The sequence below is a fragment of the Periplaneta americana genome, chromosome 6, assembly GCF_040183065.1.
Source record: "Periplaneta americana isolate PAMFEO1 chromosome 6, P.americana_PAMFEO1_priV1, whole genome shotgun sequence".
Classification (NCBI taxonomy): Eukaryota; Metazoa; Arthropoda; class Insecta; order Blattodea; family Blattidae; genus Periplaneta; species Periplaneta americana.
Genome location: NC_091122.1, coordinates 123,053,539 through 123,073,862, shown reverse-complemented (window position 1 = coordinate 123,073,862; position 20,324 = coordinate 123,053,539). Strand labels below are relative to the sequence as shown.

Sequence of the window (20,324 nt, the reverse complement as noted above, 5' to 3'; positions counted from 1 at the left end):
AATTCAATAATAACACTACTTACCTCGAAAATTGGAAGATATTACTTACATAATCTCACATATGTTCTTAATAGTGAAATACAGAATATAAAAACTTTGTAAATAATAGGCTTTTATTACATCTTCTCAGTTCCTTCGTTTTCAATATCCGATATCCATAGATTTTCGTGGGGCTTAGGATTTCACAGCTCCTATAATGCTGAGATACAGGTAGAGAACTTCCGAAATATTTCTAGTTTCAGATATCTTAAGACACCATTGGCGGCTAGTGTTGTAATATTAAGTAGGTTATATTGGTGCCTGGATGGCTTTACGACAAAAAACCTGGCAACCCTACATTGTTCGTCTTTATTTGTATTTTTTTTTTTTTATATTTGCTTCCTCAAATTTGGAGGTTGCCCGTAGACAAAGCATACCACATAATAATAATAATAAATTTGTATAATGCGTTAAATATAATGTTGAGTTAAAGATAAAGTTTACAACAGTGAAAAATCCTGAAAAGCTCAATAATTAAGGTAAATAATAGCAATGGGTCCTGTGCCGTGGCGTCGTGGTCTAAGGCATCCTGCCTAGGACTCGCGTTACGGAATGCGCGCTGGTTCAAGTCCTCTTGGGGGGGGGGGAGAAATTTCGGCCAGTGTATGAGATCGGTGCCCACCCAGCATCCTGATGTACTTGGGGAGCTACGATAGGCAGCGAAATCCGGTTACGCAAACCAGCTATAACGGCTGGGGGGCTCATCGTGCTAACCACACGATACCTCCATTCCGGTTGGATGATCGTCCATCTCTGCTTCGGCATGTGGCTGTGAGGCCAGCAGCCGACTGGTCGGTCTTGGCCCTTCGTGGGCTGTAGCGCCATGGATTATTATTATTATTATTAGCAACAGTTTTTTTTAATTTTGTAAGAAACCCCTGATAATGGCAATAGTTTTTTAAAAACAGATGTTGGGAGAGAAAGAGATTTTCAAAATGTTGCTAGGAATTTAATAATTTCAAGGGAAAAATTGTTCCGGGGCCGGGTATCGATCCCGGGACCTCTGGTTGAACGTACCAGCGCTCTGCCAACTGAGCTACCCGGGAACTCCACCTGACACAGTCTCAACTTTTCCCTTTATATCCACACAACTCGCGTGGGCTGACGAAACGCCAGAGACCCACATGAGTGCACACAAACTCCACAAACAATTTTTCCCTTGAAATTATTCAAATCTGCTTTACAGGAAGCTTTACCTGAAAGACTAGATTTGCATAATATATACGTCACTGTGTACGTTAACAGAAAACCACAATTTCAAGTCACACAGAGTTTGTGTGCACTCGATGTGGGTCTCTGGCGTTTCGTCAGCCCACGCGAGTTGTGTGGATATAAAGGGAAAAGTTGAGACGGTGTCGGGTGGAGTTCCCGGGTAGCTCAGTTGGCAGAGCGCTGGCACGTTCAACCAGAGGTCCCGGGATCGATACCAGGCCCCGGAACAATTTTTCCCTTGAAATTATTCAAATCTGCTTTATAGGAAGCTTTACCTGAAAGACTAGATTTGCTAGGAATTGTTTCTCTAACGCCAATGAGTAGACCCACTACCTCCATATCGCCGAGTTCGTATTTTTCTTTATAGGCCTAATATGAAATGGTAGGTATATAAATGCTCTGCTTTTCTTGATGGACTTTTGAAGGCTGGGACTGATGGCTTTCAAACCTGATGGTTGGGTCAATAATAATTATTTGTTTTTAAAGGTAATTATATTAATTATATCGGTCCTTCTGTGGCTTCCATACCGTTTACAAACGACCACATGATTTAATGCTTAACTCCCCTCCCTGATTAATTTCTCAAAACGATCCTATTTTGTCCTCTTTCACCTGGCATGTCCACTATAAAGTATGTGTCCCATGAAAACGTAATTTTTGTAATTTTATAATTTCCTTACGTACGGGAGTCCAGTGCATGAATATAAATTATAATGTATGTACTGAACTGTTTGACTGTAATGTGCGTCTAATTGCCTTTTAATTTGTTGATATTAATTGTAATTATTTTAACAACTTTTCAGCTCCAGAAACTACTCTAAGCAATATGCTGGTACGGAATATCAGAAAGAATGGTAAGGGAATCTTCGCAGTTGGAGGAAACTTGCCTCGCGGCTGTTTTATCTGGAATAGAATTCCCCCCCCCCCCCCTGGTGAGAAGATATCAACTGACTGAACTACAGGAGATTTTTTTAACTTTGTTATTTAACGACGCTGCATCAACTACGAGGTTATTTAGCGTCAATGAGATTGGTGATAGCAAGATGAGGCTGAGAATTCGCCATAGATTACCTGATATTTGCCTTATGGTTGGGGAAAACCTCGGAATAAACCCAGTCAGGTAATCAGCCCAAGCGGGAATCGAACCCGCGCCCAAACGCAACTCCGGATCGGTAGACGCTGAATTAAATTTAATAAATTATTGTATACTTTAATTGATATACAAAGGAGTGATCACAATAAGCCTTCTTGCTTAAAAACAAGATACAATCCCTAACCATTTGTACGGTACTTACTACTGCTAGTACATTAAATAAAACTCCTTAGATACGAGTAATCAAACAGGCTGGTACTGTAGTGCAGTATAAAGATTAAAGCATTAAAAGATATGCAAAATAAATTGTTTTACTTAAGTCGTTCAACTTGAGAGGATAAAAATTGACGGAGACACATGGGAGACGGAGATTTATTTAGGAAGAACATAATCTTAGCTAGCAAATCTACATCCAGACGAGTTTCAAGGGGATGGTTTGTATCAGTAATCATTTGCACTTCCTCTGACGTTAGCTTCTGCAACAGACTCAACCATTTTATACAATGCATCTACTGTGAGAGCGCTCAGAAGTGCATAAAATGGCCTGCATACGAGTCTGAGAAATGAAACTTTTCAAAGAAGCGTTTCTGCACAGTAGCACAAGCGTGTCATAAATACGTACTTTTGAAAGTAACAATAAAAAAACTGTTTTTCTTTTAATCTATATTTATCTCAATAGCCGGAATAATCTTTTTCGGTAACGATCAACAAATATAATCGACAATCCCTCAATTCGGCAATTTATTAGTTTATTTTTTTAGTAGATATTTTTTGTAGAAGCAAAAGTTATAATGCAGAAGTAGTGTCCTGATTGGCCAATTATACTAAGATTTGTTTGCATATCAAACATATTTGGAAAGTAGCAGAAAACATGAAAATGAATATGACAGAAAATAGAGAAAAGAACACACAAAAGAAGAGAGATACAAATTTCAAGCCTGATGAGAAGGCACTGACAAATTAATTAGGAGGGTATAAACACAAAGGCCTAATTAAAAATAAAAGAAAAAAACATGGAATTCAAAGAACTTCCAAGGAAAAACGTAATGTTAGGAACAATAATTTCTAAGATGTTAAAATATTACAGCTTTTGTTTAATGTTGTTTAGAATGTTTAATGCTACGTTTCTTGGCAAGTGACCTCATAATGTAAGTACATTTAATATTATTCAGCAAATAATACAAATACCTAAGTTCAGATCTTTTACTGCATTCTCCAATCTTTCCTATTTTCCGCCTTCCTCTTCGTCTCTGCATACGATCCATATATCTATCACCTGATATATACTTCTGCCCCGAACTTTTTTTCCCCGTTCACTGCAGGATATTAGAGTCAAAGTATTTTCTTACACACTTCACATACATCCACCGAGACAAAAATTATCTTCCACTTCACAAAAAATTAAATAAAAAATAAAATAAAACCCGCATGCCTACTGTAGTGGCTGGCTTGCCTGACTGAAGTAGGAGATCCCGGGCTCGATTCCCGGCTATACCAAAGATTATTTTTCAAGGGTGAAGGGTTTCGGAGTTCACCCAGCTTCATGACACACTATTCATACTGAGCTACTCTCTACAGGGTGCCCCTGCATCCTTGTACGATAAATCGCTATTCAAAATGGCGTAACTGACAATGACTGCACTACACGATAGAACAAGGAGGAATCTAGATGACCTCTTTCTTTTGCTAAGCTACACTTTCCGAAAAGAGGAAAGATTGGAGAATGCTGGGTTTGCAATGAGGGACCTGCCGTTGAGCATGAATTAATACATGAATGAAACCTTTACTTCAGGCTGAAGATTCATTCGTTTGACTGTCAATCAGTAGTTCAGAATGCAAAAGAAACCATGGAATTGGACCAAATCTCTAGAAAGGCTATAGGCCTAAACGCCACGAGTCAGAACATCTGTTATGTGTTGATTTGATATTACGTTCCGTCTTTGTTTCTATTGTGTGTTGTTCTTACAAGTAATCGGTATTGAGGCGATTATGGGAAATGATAGTAGCAATTTATGCTGACAAAATGTCCCAATATAATTTTTATTACACATTCGAACTTAAACTTAATAATATTATCATGGGACACCCACAATACATCGTCGGTTTCTTTAACTGAACGTATTAGAACTTCATAAAAATAAACATTAAAACTACATTACATAAAATATGCAAAATCCAATCTAAGATAATGTAGCAGTTGAAAACAATATTGCGCCAATTATGAATATTAATATGGAAATTTATATTAGTCTACAAACAGAAAAACATTACTTTGTTGCGTCGTAAATTGGAATCTTTGTTCTTTTGTAACAGCCTTCCGAAATATTTGGCACAGAACAAGAGAGGACATCTGTGTTCCACTGATTAAAAAAAAATCTTTTGATTATATCAGTCGACAGTTCCCTCGAGTGTAAAAGTACTTTCATCTTTAAATTTATGTTCAAGGTGTGATAGAAGTTTCAATGTAAGAAACAGTATCTTAATGAGCTGGAACAGTCACAATATTTATTAAACAATAACTATCTCTAACAAGAACATGGCCGAAGGAATGATTCTAATACATAGGCCTACATCTCAGTGGAAGACAGAAAACGTAATCTCTTTTAATAAAAATTGAAGTAAGAATGAGACAATCATTAATAGAACTTTTGTTTTCCGAAAAAGAAACTTTTACTAGATGATCACTATGCTTGGCATTAGATCTGAAGTTCGCTAGTTCAAATCTGATGCCGATTTTCAAGACAATAAAAAGTCCTTAGTATGGCTTTCTTCAGAATGCCGGGAATCCTAGACTTAACGGCACATAGAAGAACCCTAACTCCTGCAAAATTATCAACTAGTCGAACTTCGCCCACAAAGTTTCTTGCTTTGTAGACATGTCTGCAAGCTAAAGCCTAGAATTTTTCCGCAGAACAATGTCCTGTGAGACCAAAACGGCTTTTATTGGAAGAAATGCGGAGGAAAACACGTAAAAATGAAATTAATAGTTCTCCAAAATAAACAATATTTAAGACATTTAAAATAAATAAAGGACACTACTATAACATATTTGATTTGAACGAGAGATAATGTATATTCTATACCAACTAGCGTCGTGCATCACAGGCGCTATGTTCGGTTCAAGTTTGTCGAGTACGACGAAGTTCGATATTCGCCAATGTTCGTTCTGGAAGAGGAAGCTTGACGTGTTTGTTCCATCTTGTTATAAAAATATTTGCTGTTCTTCACTCATGTTCTAATCGCTTAAGAATTTTAACACATATTACGATTAGTTTTTCATTTCTGTTCATATGAAATAGGACGAAGTTTTTAATGTCTTGGTTACCTGTCTCATGTTGGAATATTGCAGGACACTATTACCAACTGACTGAGAAGTTGTAATAATAGCAAAACAAACTATATATTTTTAGAACTATATCTTTTCGACGTTAATTTCTGAAAAGCTAATCTCAATTTCAAAAAATGTTAAATTAATATAGGAAATGATACCGAACTTAAAAAAAATAAATAAATAAATTTAGTATCTGAAGGATTTTCTTTTTTTTTTTTTTTTCGACTATATAGAAACACTTTATAATTTTCATTATATACATGTTCAAATAGAATTGATTCTCCATATTGTTTCAAGGAAACAGAAATATTGTAACTGCAGCCATTCAATGAATAACTTATTGACAATAGAATTGTTGCGATCATCATAATTTATATTAATTTAGTGCAACTGCATATAATTTAATACAATATTATTCAGAATAAAAATAACTTAAATAATATTAAAGCTTTCCGAAATTAGATTTTCCAAAATTCAATTTCCTTTTTTTGAAATTAACGTTACATCTTATGAACTTCATATTACTATTTCCGAAACTGAAATTACTTTCTCCGAAATTGAATACACTTTTTTTCGAATACAATAGAACAATTTCCAAAACTGAGATTGAAAAAATATATAGAACTTTTTTTTCCAAATATTATGTCTTGATAAGCGCAGTATAGTACGGAATTTTTTTTTCCAATGTGAACGATTCTTTCGTTCATATATGAATGAATGAAAGAAAAGAAAAAAATATTTGCTCATGTATTTATATCAATGTTACTGCACCATTACCATACGCTCTAAAAACTATGTTAAAAACAATTTCCCTTTAATATTTCATACATACTCTAAGGAATACCTAATGATTCAAGATAATACACAATAACTATATCTTTACCATATATGTAAAAAGAAATACAAGGCGTTTTAATTAATAATATTCTAATGCAACTTTCTAGATACTTCTTTCAGATAGTCAATTCAAAATGTAAAGGTAAAACTAAAAAGAAAATTATATACATGAATTGACGTCTCTTACACAAGGCTGTAGCCATCTTATTAGAAACACCAAATGACATGGAATTTATGCTGTTATCTGACGGGAAATTAATATACTGTATCTATAAAAATATTTACTCAATATACGTAACTTAGAACATGATAAAATACAAAACTTTTAGAAGAAAAGACAACTTATATTGGAAATAATAATTCTGTAACTACTTGGAATATGTTTCAAATTTAGTACTTAATATACCTTTCCACTGGGAACTAGTTCCCTCAGTCGGCATTTATTGTCTATGGCATGGAAAATCTTAGATTCAACCTTGGATTGAGACAAGCAAAGTTTATTTTCCGCAACTCCCTACTAAATAAACAACAGGGATTATTTCCCAGATGAAAAGCAACCAGAGCATGATGTTACTCACATCAACTCTTCCTAGTACTACGGTAAGGGACAGAAATTATCTCCCTTTACTCAAAATGCAATCACGGAGCATTTCAGATATCAGCTGATTGCAGGTAGGTAAATTATACATGATTAAGAGACTAGAACAGCGTCGACAAATGAAAAATACTAAACACTGAAAAATATTTATAGAAATATTTGTAATGTTACCAATCAAAAGGGATATAGGCAATTTAATCGTATTAAAATGAAGTTCCGTCCTCAACAGTGAAAATTTGATTCTGGGCTAACAGCAAATTTCTACTTATCAACGCTCAGTTCTTATAACAACAAATCATGAATGAGGGGGAAAGAATTCTTTGAAAGCTGGAAAAGCATGTAATTTTAAATAACGGTTAATGGATCTCCAAATAATTTTGAACGTTAAGGCGACGAAAACTTTTTGCCTCTTCCTGAAACAGAACCCACTGTATTTCCAGTCCAAAGCCAACAGTTACCTCGGTTCCTATTCATGATAATTGGTTTCATATACGACATGAACATTCCTTGTCCGAAAGAGAAGTCACCCTCCCTGAAAGAACACAAGAATTCCAAAACCAAAAGACATTCATATTACAGGCAATGCATGCCCTTGTGTATCCAAACACCCGTCATGGCTAGAACTACAGCCCTGTGCAAGAATGAGTTCCAGTGAGAAAGAAGAAAGATGGACAGTGGTACTTACAATTATGAGTGCCGGGCTGGGTGCCTGTAGAGGACATGCAGTGGTCGACCCAACGTATGCAACAGAAAAAAATGGAAACAAGAGGCATTATGAGATACATGCAGCATTCAAAACTACTCTAAGTTCTGTACAGCTTGTCTATCCCATGGACTCCACCATCTTCATGCTAAACCCCACAAGACCTTCAAGGTCAAGTCACCTACCTGCTTCTTTAAATTATGTACCAAATTCCAAGAGCTCCCAAACCTTATTCCTGAATGAAAGAATGAACTTATACTGTTACGAACCGAACAAAACAGTAGAAGAGCTTTCCTTTCAGGATTGATAATAAAAAAAAAAAACTTCAGACGTACATAATTTTTATGGATACTGTTTCTGTATAATCCTGAACATGCATTCGTTTACCAGACACTGGATTGCTTCATAGCTGTAAAATAAAACAATATCGTGTCTACTGAGGTCAAAGGAGATTCAGTAGAAAAGGAACTGACAAAGAACAGAATTTTTAAAATTGATTTATATACTAGGGGAAAAAAACTTCAGGAAGTCATGATTAAAGCAACAGTGAAAGAATAATTGGTTTTCAACGTCAAGCACTTGACAACTAAGTCACTGGCCCTTCTCGACTAGTCTTACTTGATACCAATTGAAATTCATGCTTATTATGTTAATATAACGAGTATTATTACACGTAGAAGACTCTGTGGGATAGTCTTCTCTATCATACACAGTGTCCCGAAATCTGCGTACACGGCTATATCGTAAGAATCCTGGGAGTGTGAAGAATTTTTAATCGCAAGACTGGACAACACTGCACAACACGGAATATCTCAGTAGTCTACTCCTACTGTAATGTAATGTTTACTGTATGTTATCATTGTAACTAACAAGCAATAAAATGTTAAGTAATGATAAACAATAATTTATTATGAAGGTATAAAATGTAACACAGAAATAATTCCCACATTACAGAACGATAATTAAAATAAATATTACAATAAAAAACTAGACAAGTGGTTTGAACTATGAACGTTTAGTTTCAAATCAGCGTAAGGGTAGCCTGAGCTACGATCACAGGTGTAACACTTATTTTCAAAATACAATGTTGCCACATTGTGCAATTAAAAATTCTTCGGATAGAATACTGTCATTCACATTTTCGTCTCCATTTTCATCCAGGATTCATACGATGTAGTCCGTGTGCGCGAATTTTGGGACATTCTGTATATCTCCATAATTATAGTGATAACATCTCATGCGAAGAGTTGAGATTGAATAAAGGCCTGGACATACTGTAGAATTTTGTCTTAATTCTTATTTATGAAAGTGATCTTTTACATAAATTAAATTATTAATTACATGGGCCCGACAGTTTTGAATCCTCAACAAATGGAAGCCGCACTTTTTTCTACCTAAAAATGCAATGTCCTCAGCTAAAATTGAGCCTGTGTCCCTTAGGTATTATAAATGCAGAGAGAGTCAAACCTAAGTTACAGGCATTCTTAACCAGCCACGAGATCGCTTTTGACGCCAGAGCGTTGGATTTTCCCGGTCAGGCAGAACCAGTGAGCTCTATACTGGGTAGAACACAATGGATGGGATTTCTTTCTAAAGCTGGCGACAATTCTTAGTGAACTGTCTGAACTGAATTGAGAAAAACATACAGAATAATTAAAATACGACTATATAGCTGACACGTATACAACCTGGGAAATAATGATACTGTACTGGCCTGTAGTCGTGTTGTCTTCTTCCCTATTCTACTCCCCATGAGTTCTCTTTCCATTTCTTCATTTCACTATTTATTCTTTTCCCTCTTCATATTTAATTTCTTTCTTCATTTATCTATTTCTTCTTTTCTTTTCCGGCGTTTCCTTTATTCTCCATTTCTTGAATGCTCTATTTATTTTCTTTTTTATTTTTTTTTTCTTTCTACATTCCCTGATTTCTCTATATCAGCACTCGCTGAAATGTGCAAAGGGTAAGCGGAGCCGTCCCGTGTGACCCGTCGTGCAGCAGAAAAAGGTAGAGAGCATACCTGCTAGCAGCTACGAGTGCACCGTGGAGCTCTGTGTTCTCCGCGGGTAAGAGACGCTAGTCCCAGGGTGCTCTGTGCTGACGACCGCTGCTCTATATCTTCCTTTATTCATTTTTTTTTCTTCATTTTTTCCTTCCTTTCTCAACTTAATTTTTCTATTTCGGGGTAATTTGAAGGTTTTACACGAATCCTCACACATTAGAGGAGCTCAAGGCTAATCTTGAGCATGAAATAAGGAGAATTTCAGTCGTTGTGCTTATTCTCGCGATATCAAGCTTGTATGTGAGAGTAAGGACGACACTTTCAACATCTACTGTAGGATAAGTTCATAATCCATTTCTGTTACCGCCGTTTTATGCAGCATTTTACCGGCTGACGCTCGACCTGTCGCCCGGGAGCCAATTTCCGTGCTACGGCAGCCGTATATGAAAGGCCCTGTATTTTAAACGGAAATCAGGTAGAAGCAAAACATGTTTTCCTCGTTAAAAATCTATCCAATGAAGAAGTCGTACGTACGAGTTGTTTTCACTCAAGTTTCGGGCGAGTTTCCAGAAGCTACACAACAATCGAAACAGTATGTTAAATTATTTAATATGTGGCAAGGAACAGGTTCCGATCTAGATAAGAATAAATACAAACACGACTTCTTCAGTAGAAGGAAAATGGGAAAATGCGTTGTGGTACTGTGTATCGAACTATGACAAGTATTTTTAATAAAATACAGACAACACACTAACAGAGATTCATAATGTAACTTTCCAGCATAATTGTGTCGCCCGCTTAGTGAGAACAATTAACCAAGAAAACCACGCACTGTGTACTGCGTCGGGCTTAGAAGAAACAACTAATCGGAAAACCCCAACGCTCTGCTCGTCAAAAATCAATCTCGTGGCTCGGTAATAATTTCGGTTTCTCTGATATTAATATAGGAATATTATATTAAAATATAAAATAGGACTTGGATAATTAAAATAAATTTGCTTATTCACAATACACGTGAAAAAATTTATGTAAAATATCAAATGCGCCACAATGTGCATACTAAGTATTAAGAAAGTCTGTCTACTAATTTACACACAAACAGTAGTAAGTGATTCGTGGATTTTGCTGAGAATTCCGTATTACAGGAGAAAGAAAGAGAAGGACGAACATGATAATGAGCTCAATTAAAATTGTACAAACAACTCACATTTAAATCACATGAAACACTGTATCATATCCAAGACCCATGAACCCATCAAAGACTTTTATTCATCCATGGCTAAAACTTTCTGTTGTACGTCTTGTAAATAAGATAACTGAACATGCAAACCGTACCCACACCTTTCACATAACTGAATGCACACTCCTTGATTCTCAGAATGTGCATTACTTGTCACGAAACAGTACTGCCACATTAATTAAACTGAAACGTGATAACAAGATGGAGCCCATAGTAGAGACAAGTTCAATATTACAAACACTACAACTACCATTCAAAAGAAGAGCGATGCTTAACAGCTACACAGCCTACATAGCTAGAGATCATAATTTTATACTTAAATATCATAACAAGGCTTAGCTCATATCACTGCATGCTTTGCAAGACGTTTAATTTAACTTCAATTCCGTTCTGAATTATATATGACATACTTAAAGTAAAAATCGAAGTATCTGAAAAAGATTAATATAATATAAAGAACAGGAAAAACATCATGTTATGTTATTTACACCAGAGTAAAAATAAAATTGAGGTTCTTGCACTTTTCCTTGTAAAACTTTCCAACGGTTTAATGAAAATGAACTGTCGCAACATTTTACTGTAAATTGCGTACGGAAAAGTTAATCTGACAGCTACAATACTGACAGGTTTCCGAGAGCTACCATGTGTAGGGTAAAGTTGCCTAATGCCGTGATACCCCTAATTCCGTGATACGTTTTTTTCACTATCACGGGATTGGGTATCTTGCTACGAAGTTCACTGATGTCTCAAAAGTAGCTGAAAGATGCACTCTTTCGAAAAAGATGTCTGGCGCTATGATCGAACGGCAAAGCTTTGACTGACATTCAGTTTTAAAAAAGTATCACGGGATTGGGGGTATCACGGCATTAGACAACTTTACCCTACGTACTAAAAGTTTCTAACAAAATACTAGTTATTGATAGGCCTACTTCATCATTTTGGCGCTAATTTCTTGAAGTTTCATAATCTTCACCAAATTTCATATTTTACAGTTCCCATCTTCTGAAGACATACTGCGATATTTTATGGTTGCGGAATGTCTTTTTCAATTTAAAAGTGAAAGAACCTCGGTAACTACGCGCGTCAAGAAATAACTAAAATTAAACACAAATATTTAAATTACAAAGATGAAAAGAAGAATTTTATTAAAACAACTCTTACAACGAAATCTAAATTGAAAAGAACTCAACATATGCACTGCTTCTGGGAAAACACAATAAGTTATTTTTTTTTAGTAATTGTTACACACAATTATATCCCTTGAAGAATACTGTACAATTATTTCTCTCTAAAAGCTCCACATGATCAATTATATCAAATAGTTTCTAAAAGTAACATTTACAAATATTATTCAGTAAACAACGAAAGAACATTTAAAAACTTTGACAACATACCTACAATGAAATTTACTAGAAGTGAGATTAGTCAAACATTAAATCTACCATATATTTAAGTACAGATAAGCGGCACTGGACGCAGCTGTGTTATGAGTTTCCCTTAACACCTCGTGCTGTGTACGCTGGTAAAGGTCTGAGATGACAGATAACACAGGGAAAAATCACAATACAACTAGACTTATCCAGTCCCTATGGAAGAGAATGAATTTTCCTGCTGGTCAGGTAGTCAGTACGAGCGACAATTCGTTATGATCGTGTGATAGTAGTGGATGTTCCTCGGTTTACTACATAACAATGTTCATGTTTTTCGCGTACCCATTAAATCTCCTCGCCAAGTGCAAATGAAATACACAGAGAATATTCCAGGTATCAAATTTTCTAATCAACCTACGTGCTAGAAAATTCTGAGAAATTGGAACTGTACGCGGCAAAGAACTTTTAAGAGGTGAATTTTATAATGCAGAAAATTTGTGTAGGAAATTTTAAAATACAACTTTTTTTTTTTAATTTTAATATCAACGATTAGTGGTAATGACGAGTCGCTGTCGATGAGATTCCTTTGCGACTTCCCCCCCCCCCGGAAACAGAAGACGATAACACAGCTGCGTGCAGAAGTATCGCTTATTGGTGAAGGTTTTAAATCTGAAACACTATGGTTGGATATTGAATAACACACATTTTCCATTTTTGTTCATAATATGAATTAAATCACAAGGTATACAGAAAACACCAGCCATTATACAGAATGTTAACTAATAAGTGGAAAACTCTGGGGAGTCGATATAGAACCTGAAAATAAGCAAAAAAGTCCTTGTACACATATAGTCAATATCGCTTTGTTTTTAAATTAAAGATACTTCTTATTTCATACTACAATTTCATTTTTACATCTTTGTTTATAAAATATCTGGATACCGAGTACTTCCAAGCACTGCAATCCTGGACTACTGTATGTTACTCTCCCCCATATTCCAGGCATCTGTTCTATCAGTTGACATTCTTCTTCAACACGCTGGCGAAGAATTTCAGTGTTCTCAACAGGTCTTGAATACATAATTAAAGAGTGTAATCCCAAAACGCATTAAGTACATTTTTATGAAGAATTGGGCTAGTTTTTTTATCCCACGCTTTATAGACTGAGTGAGTTTTCAAGTGACATACACAGTAACACAAACTTTTACACGAGGACTGGTGTTGGTTTGGACGAAAACAAGCTTAAAATATGTTACAGATCTCAAATATAATCATATGCAAAGATAAATCATAAAAATGGCCAAATGGACTGAGTGAGTTTTGGGATCACAATCTTCTTCAATTGCTTTTGAATGTCCACATTAGTAAAAAGCTAATGGCAGTTCAGGGGAACGAGCAGGCCAAGATGTTGGTCCTCCTCGATCTATGCATTTATTAGGGAGTTGCTGACTTAGAATTGTTCTAACACAAAGAGAAAAATGTGCAATGCTCCTTCATGTATCGTCAAGCTTCCACTATTCCTCGTTTTTAGTTGTCAGGTGGCAATAATGAGTAGATTCCCCTCCCCTCTCTTTATAAGGCCTACTGATTTAATAACCATGATCCACACCAATGTAAGAATGAAATAAAATTACTGTGTGTAATTAAAAAAACAAAGAGAAATTGAGTTCATTTACATGCAATTTTTTCCTTGTTTTTAGGATCTCTATCCATTATCCATAGGTTTTCCACAAATTACTTAACACCCTGTATATTCCGGTTGACTTCAGGCCTATAAAAATACCAAATATTATGTATGTACAGTTCTATGTTCACCCTCTATGCTTACTAGCTTACTACGAAATCCCATTCGTCTTTTACACAAGAGAAGATAGAAATGAATACAAAGTCATTCTGTATTCCAGTTCCACGCACTACTTACTTCTTCTTTACTTGTTTTATTAGTTTCAAACTAAGTATATATGGAAGAACTTCCTCTTACTAAACTTTTCCATTATCATAATGCCGTTCATCATCCAAGACTTCGTGTAATAAAAACTTACATGCAAGAAATGTAATTATGCTAACTTAATAGTCGTCAAAGTTTAAAGTAGAAAAGAATGTGGAACATAACGAAATTCTGTATAATTTATTACATAATTTGCCTTATGAGGAAGATAAGAAGAAATCTTTCTAAACTGAGAAATTATGGCTGCTACTTATTAGAAATTGAAATTACGGGAGTATCAGTGTAAGTTTACCACACAAAAATAAATTCAAAACTTAATAAACGTAACACTAATACTAACCTTGGAAATTTCATTATGAAATCAACCACCTAAAAAAACTAACAAGCTCCTTTGAATTTATCAAATATACAAACTGACAATGAACAAATACACTATCTTAAAATCTTATAAATAATTTTTGCTAAAATTAAAACTGCCACTAAGTATTTACAAATAAATTTTCATTATAACGTATAACGAAACTATCCAAGTTTTAAATTTGAAACATTAACAAATTCCAACATGTATTAAGATGGTTTCTTGAACAAGAGCTTAACATTTAAAATTTCTATTAACTAATATTTTGATGGTAATTACTAAAAAAATAAACACCTAAAAATCGTCGAAGGTACATTACAGGCATAATATACGCCTCACAAATTTACAATATTTAAAATTACATAGACATCTGAACAAGAAAATTGAATAAGAGAAATTTAAAGAAATGTATAGGAGAAGGGAACGTGAGGCAAATGGTTTAAATGAAAAGGAAGGAAAGACGGGAAGGGATGATGAAAGGAAATTGGAAGGGGAGAACAAAATCACGTACAAATGGGGGAGATAAAAGAAAAGCAATAGGGAGAAGAAATGTCTTACTATATTATGCTAGAAGTATTTATGTAATTATTAAGGGGATGGTACAATAAAATTTCTAAGATACTCACTCATCATAAGAATAATTATGAACAACTTTCAAGTTAAATTACTTTGCCCGTTTCGTCCTCACTCATGAAGGTTTTAACCACAACTAGATGCTCACATAAGTAGTGGAACTCTCCGTTCATGCAGTCAGCATTGCTCAAAGTTGCCATATGAGACAACACAAAACAAAAACGCTATTACAAAGAGAAATGCATTTTCAATTCTCTACCACAAATCGAACGTGGATCCATTTGACCTCTATATAAACACGCTACTACTATAGTAAGAATTGAGGACAATACATGGTGGTAATACAAAACGTCCAAAAATCCTTTAAGTAAAAACCCGTTACGTAAAAAAATGGAAAAGAATATCCAAGGCGACACATACCTTCTAATTGCGTTTTACGCTTTTCGCAACAGATAAGTTCCTTATGTTATGAACGATATTACTCTTTTAAGTTCAATTGCTTGAACAGTCATTTAATAAAAGACATACATATATCAAATAATTTATTACACACTACAACAATGAGATAAACTTACGTTTTCTAGATTGCATATCAAAGGCATTCTTTATACACCCATTAAAAAGTTATCCCATGAGAGACCTCGAAAGGTCCTTTGGATGGCGAGATGTTAAGACTCCTCGCAGACAATCGGCACCGAGTAAACCTAGCAGCAGCAGAAATAATAGTAGCACAAACCTTTGCGAATGCAATGTGCTCATGCTCACCATCATTTGACTATCCACTGCCAATAAGCCAGCATTCCTGGCTTAAATACCGAGCGATTGAAGAGGTTGTTCTCAAATTGATGGTGCTTATAGAAAGGTCAAAATATAACATTTTTTCGAATAGGAACCTGTGGTCTCCATAGTAGACTGATCCTCAGCAGCTGTGGATGCAAAGGACGCAGCACACTCTTGTTGCATGGGACTTCATAAATTTCGCATATCCCGGGCGTTGAATCGCAAGATGTGGTTCGATTGGCCAGCCCGCTCCCCTGACTTGATGCGTCTTGAGTACTTTTTGGGGAGCATATCAAAAATTTTGTTCACGAGACATCATAGAAGACTCAGAAAAACTTTAGCCAGACTACTTGCAGCATCTGGTGCGGTTCGGATGGTGCCAGCGGTATTTGGAAGAGTGCGTCAGAGATTCACTGCACGATGTAATGCCAGCAATACATGTGGTGGTCGCCAGTTCCAACTTTTGGTGTAATACAAAATTAATTATTAAGTTCAATTAATCTTTGCCTATTTTCAGCACAACCGTTTCAATCACCACGTATAAATACAAATCTTTGTCTTTTGCAATTCTCGCAAACTGGACACGGCAATAAAACATACTTCAACATACGTTTTAAACCAGTCTGCATTCAGAAACTGCACTCTCTCCCACTTTAACGAGGATCAAGACGACATCGTAGAGCTCCAAGTATGGTGTTGTAGCACAGTGTTATCATCTTGTGAATGATTTGTGACTGGCGGCTTAATGAGACTGCGAGTTGATAAAGTTAAGGGTTATCAAGTTTGTGGGTCACTGTCAAATTGTACATGAGCCGCTAATTTCTTCTTGGAATTGAAAATCTGTAATCCCTTTGATGTTATGGGATGTGTTCTTTCTGCACTCTTTTTTAATCCAAATAGCTTATTATCTCCTGACCTGAAATTTAGTACTCTTGACAGTAGGCCATAGGTCATTATTGTATAAGTACGTATTCATAATAATTAGGACCCAGATTTTAGGCTCTTACAGCAACTACTTTAGCTGTTTTCATACTAGAAATACTATTGAATCTTAAAGCACAATATTTTATTTAATGTTTTGGAGTATTCCATTAGAAAATACACTTTCATCAATATTTATAAAACTGGCATAAACTAAAACCACCTTATCATCGCTTACATTTATCTCCCCCCCCCCTCCCCCTCGTTTACACGATTAGCCTCATTTCAAGTTTTTTTGGGGCCAAACTTTCTCTGTTATCTCTCAGCACATTCTTATAGTAATGTAAGGTCCTTTCCATGAAACAAAATACTATAAAGGCGTAATTTCATTGACTCCATTCCTGTTGGTCTTCACAATAATTCGCCTGTGAATCCATTCCCTATAAACTGCACCTTTCATCTTCGCAAACATTGAGTTTACTTAACATTCGCGTTACAGTTGGAGAAAATCCCTGAAGGAATCCAACTTGGTGAACAGCTCAAGCAGAATTCGAACGCCCGAACGTAACCTCGGAGAACGAAGTCCTGCTCCTTATCCCTGAGGTATGCCGATGGCTTCGTCTTTATTTTTCTCACAGATTATTTACAAATCGGTATCTGACCACTTATCTCAATCATATTTAGATCAAATAATTAGGATTCCACATCTGTTGCTCGAAGAGGTCAATCAAGAAATGTATCCAAGTTAGGAAATCTTAATATATTTCATAACCATTATAAGACAAAATACCACTTGACTGTTGACCTATAGCAATAAGAAATGTATCTAGGCCTAACAGGGAAAACAGTAATTCGTGCAATAGGACTTCAACATTTGTTTAAAAAACAGACCATATTCATTTAGCCTATTTGATTACTAGAGCAGTGCAAAGGGAGCAGTTATTCGACACACCGGCAACAGGGCAAGGGTTGTAAATTCACCTTGTGTACCCGCAGAAGTCTGACTCTACGGTACACAGGATAGCTGCAAGCAGTAGGTACAGCTTGGTAAAGGAAACGTCAGTACTGAAGAAAGATAAGAACAATTCGGTTCTAGTGTTACGATGCCTAAGGGGGAGAAAATTCGTTCGGCAAAGTTTAAGGGTGCTATTCATAGACATTTCGCTAGCCCGCGCTACGAGCGTGCTAAACAGGATGCATATCATATCATATCGCTGACACTGATTTATGAATACGAAAAACGTTAGTTCGCTGATTATCCACCGAAAGCCCGCGCTAAGAATGTCTATGAATACGGCCCTAAGAGATTTCTTTCCGAATATGGTGATTTTTTTTGTTGCAACGAAGATAAACTATTCTGTAAATTGTGTAAAATATCAGTTTCAGTAACTAGAGCATATAATGTTCGAAGACATGTAAATAGGGATGTACAAAAACGTGTTCTCATGAAGTTGAAAAAAAAAAAAAAAAAAAAAGGCGAAACATATGAGCAGGGTCACAGTTCTTCATCCGTGTTCCATGAAGAAATGTGTGATGCGTTTTGTTAAGCATTCAAGAAGATATGTCCTGGTGTATCTCTTCCTCCTTCTCCTATACTTACTCGATGGGGTTCCTGGTTGAAGGCCTGCATTTATTACTGTAAATATTTCGACCAGGTCCAGAATGTTATTCAATCATTTGATGTGAAAGATGCATTTGCAATACCACTAGTCCAACGTCTGTTGGTTGATTCAAGCATAAAACAACAATTGGAATACATTGAATCGAATTACGGGTTTATTCCTGATTGTGTAACAGCTTTAGAAAAGTCTGGTACAAAACTGGTTGATCAGATTTCCCTATTGCGAAATATCTGGAAGAAAGTGACTCAAGTAGACGATACAATTTCTAAAATAATATCTGCGAAAATAACAAATATGTTGAAAAAATTGGTGGATATTATAAACTTTGCAAGATTAGTGACAGTATTTCTGGAGATAAGGATTCCTTTGAAGAACTAACAGAAATTGAAAAAAAAATGTTGTACAGGATTTTACGTATGCCCCAGTTGTTTCAACAGACGTAGAAAGAAGCTTCTCCACATATTATAAGGCCATGCTATCAGATAGACGATAATCGTTTTCTGTTAATAACTTACAAATGTCATTTGTTGTGCACTGTAACAATATTTGGAAGAAAAGTGATAACGTATAACATGTGCGTTAATAACTCACACTCATTGTAAAGAAAAGAGAAAGACAAAAAACAATTGTTCAAATGTTTTTGCGAATAGAATATCATGAACCCGTTACAAATAAACAGTGATTTTGTTTGCGTTCTGTATGAAATCATACATGTAAAATATATATTATTTCTTTAGGATGAAATGGTTAATTAGTTTTGCAATTTTGATATCTTATTAAAGGATCTGTAGAAAATTAATTGCAGAAACGTTAGGGAACTATGTCATTTCTATTGTGTCGTCTGTACGTCAACACATCGTGAACATGACCGTCGCGTCGCTTGTACACAGGGAACACGCCGAGTAACGTCGGAACCTTTCCTATGATGCCATTCCGTCTGTCATGTGCTCAGTCTGCACCGCTCTAATGATTACTGAACTAAACCATTTTATCATTTCTTTTATTTAGTTAAATCTGGTTATATTTAATAAGTCCCGGTAACATAATGCGTGCTGTCGGCCTTAGTAGTGCCTTCTGTGCTCGAGGTCATGGGTTTTATTCCGGCCCAGGTCGATGGCATTAAAGTGTGCTTAAATGCGGCAGGCTCATGTCACTCGATTTACTGGCATGTAAAAGAACTCCTGTGGGACAAAATTCCGGCACACCAGCTACGCTAATATAACCTCGGCAGTTGCGAGCGTCATTAAATAAACCATAAATTAAATTTTTTAATGCGTGCTAATACACAAAATTAACGCTATTCTTCATATCCTAGCTAAAAACTCAAATTTTGGATCATGTGAATTCACTTAAACTTCGACGAGATTTTCGTCCCGGGTGGCGCAGTCGGTACACCGCTGGCCTTCAATGTCTGAAGTTGCAAGTGCAAGTGTGCTTAAATGCGACAGGCTCATGACAGCAGATTTGCTGGCACTTAAAAAGAATTTCTGCGGCACAAAATTCCGGCACACCGGCAACGCTGGTATAACCTCGGCAGTTGCTAACGTCGTTAAATAAAACAATCTAAAAAAATCTTGACGAGATTCAACTCTCCGTATAATAAATTAAACACACAGCATTATATAAGTCTTTAATTAAGACACAACATTCAATGAATTATCTATTTACAATTCTGAACTACCTTGAAAACTGTACTG

The 20,324-nt window shown here is 35.8% G+C and overlaps 1 protein-coding gene across 6 annotated transcripts in view; it reads right to left on the bottom strand.

The window, feature by feature from the left end:
* The window catches only part of zip (myosin heavy chain 10), a 352,102-nt gene that overhangs the window by 69,323 nt on the left and 262,455 nt on the right, over positions 1–20,324 (bottom strand). For 5 of the 6 annotated variants that reach the window (XR_011332669.1, XM_069828865.1, XM_069828869.1 and 2 more), the window contains exon 4: positions 7,796–7,819. The exons of the other annotated variant lie outside the window; for it this stretch is intronic. Coding sequence is in view for 4 of the 5 variants with exons in the window: in XM_069828865.1 (XP_069684966.1) it covers positions 7,796–7,819 (24 nt within the window). In the remaining variant the exon portion in view is untranslated. The remainder of the gene's footprint in view (positions 1–7,795; positions 7,820–20,324) is intronic. 6 annotated transcript variants of the gene reach the window in all.